Source organism: Melospiza melodia, chromosome 1, assembly GCF_035770615.1.
Source record: "Melospiza melodia melodia isolate bMelMel2 chromosome 1, bMelMel2.pri, whole genome shotgun sequence".
Classification (NCBI taxonomy): domain Eukaryota; kingdom Metazoa; phylum Chordata; class Aves; order Passeriformes; family Passerellidae; genus Melospiza; species Melospiza melodia.
The window spans coordinates 104,415,217-104,423,244 of NC_086194.1; the positions used below are offsets into that span (position 1 = coordinate 104,415,217).

Here is an 8,028-nt window from a genome sequence, read left to right on the forward strand (position 1 = left end):
TCAGTGTTCAATGCTGGGGTATCCAGCTAAATATACTGTCAAGGTATGCTATTAGCACAGTACCCCTTACTCAAGGCATCCCATCAGAATTAAAGTTACCAATAACAAGTAATCTTGCTCCAGCTAAGGCTTTCTCCCTTGTAGGAAAAATATGCTCCAAATACAAATGTGCTTAAATTTTTTCCATGATTCTTGGTTTCTCCTGTATACAGCAACTTTTTGACACAAAATATTTAGGGACATGGGTAGCTTCTGGTAATGTGTCTAATGTGGCTTATGGTAGGTGTGTGGGGATGGAGGCAATATGAAAAATAAAATTTTTATTGATTTTTCTCCAAAATTACATATATATGACCACATTGCTGATATGGATTATTTCTAAGAAACTGAAGGTCTGAAACTAAACCATCCAACTTCCAGTCTAAGTTTGTAATACTTTATGTAAAAATATTGATAATGTGCATCATGCTCTGAAGCATCGGGCCAAGCTTGCTGTGGCTGTGAGGGCACACTGGCTTCAGCAGCCACAAAGGCAGTGAGTGCCTCTGCTCATTGTAGAGGCAGATGCGGGACACCAGTAAGAAAGGAGAAAGATATGACAAAGGACTAGATCTCTAGCTCCCAGGAGTCCCTGTATAATTATTTCCAGTATTTCTTTCATCCATTTGCTTTTACAAAACCCTCAAATTATTTTGCACCCTGAAAAATACCACCAACCCAGCACTTTTCTGAGCAGCTGTATTAGAGAACCCTGAATACCTTAAGTAGATTTCAGAGGTGGATTTGGTCAACTGTCCTCTTCCCTGTTTTCTTAATCCATGACGTTAATTTCCTTAATCATGTAGAAATCAGCCCTCTAACTCCTCGCTGTTTTGCACTGCAGGTGACAAATGCTTGCCTGATCTTCCATACGATGCCAGCATCAACTACGAGAAGGAGAACGAGCTGATGCAGACGCACGTGATCGACCAGGCCATCAACAACGCCATCAGTTACCTGGGGGCAGAGTCCCTGCGCCCCCTCGTCCAGACACCGCCGGGCGGCTCTGAGGGAGTGCCCGTCATCAGCCCCATGTACCAGCTCCACAAACCTCTTGGGGACAATCAGATTCGCTCCAACCTCCCTCAGGACAGCGCAGTGGAAAACTTGTTGCTGCTTTCCAAAGCCAAGTCTGTCTCCTCCGAACGAGATGTCTCTCCCAGCAACAGCTGCCAAGACTCAACAGATACAGAGAGCAATAATGAGGAGCGCAGTGGTTTGATCTACCTGACAAACCACATAGGTGCTCATGCAAGAAATGGCATCTCTATAAAAGAAGAAAACAGGCAATACGACGTCTTGAGAGCAGGCACTGACAATTCCCAGGATGCTTTCAAAGTGATCAGCAGCAATGGGGAGCAAGTAAGGGTTTACAAGTGTGAACACTGTCGAGTCCTTTTCTTGGATCACGTGATGTATACAATCCATATGGGCTGCCACGGGTTCCGTGATCCTTTTGAATGCAACATGTGTGGCTATCACAGCCAGGACAGGTACGAATTCTCTTCCCACATAACTCGAGGGGAGCACCGTTTCCACATGGGCTAAAACACTGGCACAGATCAAGCCTCAACAGCTGCGTTACTGGAGCTGCACGAGCCATGACAGCAACAAAGCAAAAGTCAGCTGGACAGTAAAAGTCACAAGAGAATCATAAGTTCAGCAATGTTCTCCCACAAGAACAGGGATTTCATTTTGGTAGCATGCATTGCAACTCAGTTTTCTAAAATGAGTTTTTACTGAAAATGTTTGATCACCAAAAACCTTTAGTAATGTAAGTAGTTTTTGTAGTCACATAGCTGAGAGCCCTTCCCTGAACTGATGCTTCTTGCAAGCCCCCCTTGCCAGAACTCTTAACCACGTGCAGAGTGCTCCACACAATGAGGACACAACAGGCAGCAGCAGCCAGGCTTTCTCTCTTAGCACCCTGAGCCCAGGGCTCTTCTACCAGATGTGTGATTTTTTTTGATTTCCAGTATTATTTGACTACTTTAAGAAGATTGAACTCAACTAAAGATGGATGGACCCATTTCAGATGACTTCACCAACAGCTGGGCTGGGATGGGACCCCCTCAGCCAGAAGGTTCTGAGCTGCTTTGGTGGTAAGAAGAACATTTCCACGTGCAAGGGTGCTACTGGTATTGATAGCACAACATGCCATGTTTGTGTCACTAGGCAGGCAAGCAGGAATGCAAATGATAGAAGAAACACCCTTGTAATATACTCTGTGAAGTATGAATTGCATTTAATGTATAGAAAAAGGGTATTGTTGGCTCTTCTTTGAATAAATATTTTCTCTTCCTATCTAATAAACCCCCACTTTTTGTTAAGCAACCCCTCCTTACTCTTCATATAAAAGTTACAATGTATTTAATTTTTTTTCTCTTCAAAGTTTTAGTTATTTAGAAGAGTATGATGTACAGTTGAGAAAGTAGGATAGGTATTTGTGTGGGGAGTCTCCTTAAGCACATTTTTCATCCTTTTAAACTGTCTGGAAAATATCCAAATGTCCCTCTCTTAGATACAAAAAATCCCATTTTGCTGGCACAGAAGATGTCCTCTTGTAAATTCTGTGGCTCTACTCATAAGTGTTGCACTTGATTATTTTTAAAGCACTGAGATTAATTAAACCAGCCAGTCAAAATTTGCAGCCGTCTTCTTTTTTCCTGGCATTTGCCATATAGTGAGGGACCAAGACCCACAAAGTTGTGGTGACCGTTTACTTTCTATCCAACCAGTCATTTCACTAAGTGCTTTACTTTTACTTCAGTGGAACTAATCTTAAGATATAAAATACTGGGTTTTGCAGAATGGAGACCAGAGGCTGCAGCATTTTGCAGAATGCAGAAAAGTCCACCAAAATCTTTCTCCATGGTGAGTTCTGCTGCAGGTACTATAGTTGCAGATAGAATCAAAACTTTATGACAAATAGATTTTAACTCCATACACATCTGATAAAAAAACTTTTTTTAAAAGCTTCTACTTAGCTTCCTCTTCCAATCGTTCATTTCTCTCCCTGAACACCCCCATGCTTTAAGACTGGGCAAAAATAATTTTTTTGCAGCTGCATAAAAATCTGTCACTGGTGCTGTAATATTTTCTGGGAAACATTCATAAAAAACCCTATCTTATTAACTTAATGTTGAAAATACTTCCACTCTGCATAAGGAATGAATATTTTACAGTAAACACCATTAAATACCCAACAAGACTAGCAGTCTTGTCATATATTTACAGATTTTCCATTCACAAGTGCATGCAAGCACATGTATTTACTATAAAACAGGTTTGATGGGACCATGAACTGCTTGTACCTGGGCCAGTGTGGCCTGATACTACATTTGCAGCTATATTTGATAAACATTTCCTATATACACATACCATTACAGGCATGCCGAGTTCCTTCTTCTGCTTTCAGTTTGGCAGGTGTAGGTCAGGAGCAACAACAGTGGAGCTGAGGAAGGACACTGATAAAAACATGAATCACAAATGTGTGCTTACACAACCTCCAGCTTTGGCTGTTCATGCAGCTGTGAGGCCCTTGCTTCACTGGACACGTGGGCACGGTGGTGTTTTTACACTGAACCTGCAGGAGAGCCTGACAATGTGGTGGCTTTGTCACCAGAGTGAATGCTCTGCAGGAATGCCCACAGACCAGTGCATCCTCAGCAGGGAAAGCACATTACTAGTACGTGTTATCCCCCAAAATGAGCAGTGTGAACTACAGACCCAAAGGTGATCGTCTCTATTCCCACGTTAGAACTCAGTTGCCTTGAGGGATTTTATTGATGCCCTCTACTCCTGTATCATAACTCAGCTGGGAGGTTGTTGCTTGTTGCCTTCCAGCACAAGGGGTTGCACAGGGGGTGGGCACAAGGAATCCCTGGCCACTTTCAAGCCCCAGCCATGGTCTTGTCATCAATACCTGCTACACATTCAGCTCCAATTCACCTGGCAGTAAGGTGTTACCAAATATTTTGCATTAGGAATGATCTGAAGAGGACTTTCCGGGGATTAATTTACATGGATGAGTTTCCTTAATTTTAACCTTTCTTTAAGTACAGATGGAATGGGTTCAGTTTTCATAGCTGGCAGAGTTACATTCAGCTGTTCTTACCCCTCTCCAATTTTGACTGATGCCAAACGAGAGGGTACAAAGCAATTTCTGAGCCCTGCTGCAATGTCCTGTGTGAGATGAGATATTGGCTGTACAGAAATGTTCTGCTTTTATTACTCTTAGACCTCTTTCCTGTTCTTCTTAGGTTTAGGTCACTATGTACCCCATGCCATATTTTTTTCCACCTTTCATTTTAAGACTCCCCCAGCTATACAGGGGAGGGGGACAGCAGCTCACTCAGGTGGTTTTGTTTTTTTGCTTTTACCAAAAACCAGCACAAATAAAGCCACATGCATGAACCGTGCAGACAAGCACAGCTCCAGTGGAGTTCGAGTGTGCCTCAAACACAGCTTGGAGAGGTGATTTCTGATTCCTGGGTAGGTTTGCTACCTTCACCACATCTCTGTGCACACACACGTGTCTCAGTCCCTGTGTCTCTCCTCCTGTCCACATGCACACGCCCTCTCTGTGGCTTTGTGTATCATTAATATTTTATATACATTTGTATGTGTAAATGTATCTAAAATGATTGGTATGACATGATGGTCATGCACTGTCACTCACAGTGGGTTTGTTTCCTGACTCTGGAGTTTTCCTATTTATACTATAACAGAATATGTTGATGTTGTATAATAAACAGTACAGTAGTATACGTAAGCATATTAAGACACAGTGTACCAGGGCATAGTCTAAAGGCAGAGCAAGTGGCATTCTCTGTTCACTAAAGGGCTTTTTTAGTTTTGCTTTTTTCCAGTGTTTTTCTCTTTTGCACAAAATCATCCTCATTTTGTTTAGGAACAAGTGGTTCAGTAATTTTATTTATGAACATATGCAAGAATGGCATGGAAATAGGATGTTGTGTCTGTGTTCATTGAAACAAACTGTGCCCTCAGAAAAGTTTAGTGAATTCTTCTTTTTTGCTCTTTTTTTGCTATAGTGCAATACCCTGATATGGCTTAGTTGACCTTTAAAAGGAGTAAATATGTGAGTGGTTTTAAGTTTATATCTGTTTTAAAAAAGTAAAAAGTAATTGCGCCCCATTCTTCCCCAGGCACTGCCTTTTCTAATGGAAAAAGTTGTATTTACACCTTTTTTTTTTTTTTTGCTGTGGTTTTATATTGTAACTTCATTTTCTTTGAGAATATTGTATTTAAAAAAAGCAATTTCATAAAAATTGGAAATATTATTAAATTATGTCTGCAAACTGAGATGTATCTTTTGAGACGAGAGAACGAGATAAAATCCCCAAGCCCCAGAATATTTTTGTCACTCTCCTCATGGGTGAAGGAGGCACTGGGCTCAGCTGGAGGCTCTGTGCCTGTGGGTGTTGACTGTGTGGGAGGGAACACAGCGTAAGGTGAGGTGCAGATAGACAGAGCCCCATGGGGATTCCATCATGCCGTCCCTGCACCATGGAAAGTCCATCCATGTTTTCCCGGCACCATGGTGAGTCCATCCGTGCTGCCCTTGCAATCCAAACTCTGTGGCCAAAAAAGCCAGGCTGTGTCACCACCCTGCGCGTGAGGCAGCCTTGCTCAGCCAGCTCCAGGTCCTGAACACCTGCTCTCCAGAGTGTCCCTGCCCATCCCAATCTCCCAGGTCCTGCAAGCAGCCCACTGCTGAGAAGCGCTTCCCCTCCAGCCCTCTCCTCACCCCCTTCCCTCCCACCAGCCAGATGGAGTCATTACAGAACACAATTACTTCTGCATGCAGAGTCATGGTAATTCAAAATAAAACACAGAGAAATTATTTCTACTATTTGCCATAACAAAGGTGATTTCTCTGCGGGTGTCCCTCTTTGTTCGGATTCCAGCACAGTACGTTTCACATCACATATTTAATACAAACTAGGATCAGTGTTTTTCTCAGAAAAGGCACCATTTATAAAGTTTCAGAAATATTTCCATTTGTTAAATAGCATAATTTTGAACAGAGGTTTTTAAAAAAAGAAAAAACAATCTCAAAACAAGCGCTTATGATATTGCAATTAATTCTTTTACAGGTTCCCAAAATCTAAATTTTCCTTAAGTTCCTTAAGTTTTTGTGGTATAGTTTCATTATAAACTATGACTACATAATATATGAAGGAGCTAACATCCTAGTTTCGTTGTTCCCCATCATAGCTGGTTCTCAGTAAATGAAACTACAGATTTCTGTTTCATCTGGTGACTTTTCTCCAAAACAAATATGTTCTGTTTAATAATAATAATAATAAACACAAAAAATAGACCAAATTTACTATTCTCAAGCAGTGTTATTAAATCCTTTAGCTAGAGAAATCCACAGATTTAAATGCAAGTTTGTGTTCCTAAAAATCTATTCTGGGTCTCTTATCTATTATGTTTCAAAGACTTCCTTCAAATCAACACATTTATATTTTTTCCTACTCCAGTAGCTTGATTACATCAGAAACTGTGGCAGGTGCCAAGATACAAATTGTTACACAGACAAAACCTACAGCTACCAGGGGTGAGAAGTTTCAGCCTCAAGTGCTCAGACCAGCTTCCCAATCCATACATAGCCATCAAAACACCAAAACAGCATTAACCTCTGCTCAACAAACAGTGGCTTTGAAATCAAGAAATACACTAAAACACACATGAATATTTTAGAGATAGCAAAATGAGAACTCAGAGCCAGACCTGGAGCACATGGATCCTGTGTGTGTGTGTGTGTGTGTGTGTCTGTGTGTCTGTGTGTCTGTGTGTCTGTGTGTCTGTGTGTGTGTGAGAATCACTCAACATTATACTAAGGGGAAAGGAGTTAGAAATGCTCCTGACTTTGCCAGTACACTGAGTACATTGCACTGCTTTTATCAGCTTGTCAAAAAGATGGTCAAAAAGAAAGGAAAACTTTCACTAAAAGCTTCATGTTTCACCAGCAGCACCAGCAATTTGAAAACTGAAAATGTGGCAACTGGAAAAGCAAAATATTTGATTTCTGAACAAACTGCTCATGCCTGTCTTGTGGGTCAAATCTCCAGGGCATCCTTCCCTGCTGTGGGCCATCCAGGCTCTGTCCACTAGCATGAAACACAGGAAGCTTCTTATGTGGAAGGAAAATTTTACACGAGAACTAATTTTGGTCAAAATGCATCATGAAAGAAAGAAAAATTCCTTACATCTGGCCTGTGGAAGGCAAAAGAAGTCTTAATCTTAACAGACATCCAAATTGGGACATCCATTATCCCAATTTCTAAATTTTAATGCTTTATTTTGGCCACACAGACTTTGACTTTTTGGGGCTGCTGAATTGAAGTCACTGGCAGCAGCAGACAGGGATTTCTGAAATCCTGCTGTAATGGCCAGTAGATGGGCGTACAGAAAACAGGAAGGACAAAAATCTGCCAAGTTTCGCTGAAAGTGGGATAGCTGGAAGTGAGAAATCCAAAGCCAGGCTTCAGACACCAGGAGTTAATCACATTTAAACAAAAAAAGGCTGCACAAGCATCACTGAAACCCTGCTCTTGCCAAATGAACAGATCCCTGTTAACTGCAGCGACATTTCTGCTGCATTTATTGTTACAATTTTTTTTTCTTTTCATATAGAGAAAGGTCTCACTGCTTCAAAGCCATCCCAGGACATGGAACAGTTCCTGGTTTTATCTGTCCTGACCACACATATGAAACATGTGAATGATAGAGGGCAGCTGCTGCTGTTCCTGCCGCTGGTGGCGGCTGCAAATCACACAAACCAACGCCTTCCTGTCCCTCGGGAGAGAAGTGAAGGTTCTGGTTTATGAGCAGTTAGAGAATAAAAAAAGAAAAAAAAAAAGTAGAAAAAAAATCTACACCTTGCAGCAGACAGTGAGGCAGGGGCTGGTGGGGGTGAGGAAGTTAATCAGCCCCAGGCAGGCTGTTCGGGATGAGGCC

The 8,028-nt window shown here is 41.7% G+C and overlaps 1 protein-coding gene across 4 annotated transcripts in view; it reads left to right on the plus strand.

The window, feature by feature from the left end:
• IKZF1 (IKAROS family zinc finger 1) overlaps positions 1-5,364 on the plus strand; it is a 69,137-nt gene extending 63,773 nt beyond the window's left edge. For all 4 annotated transcript variants that reach the window (XM_063163241.1, XM_063163232.1, XM_063163251.1 and 1 more), the window contains one exon: positions 884-5,364. In XM_063163241.1, the coding sequence (XP_063019311.1) occupies positions 884-1,587 (704 nt within the window). In that variant the 3' untranslated portion in view covers positions 1,588-5,364. The remainder of the gene's footprint in view (positions 1-883) is intronic.
• Positions 5,365-8,028: the final 2,664 nt, after the last annotated feature.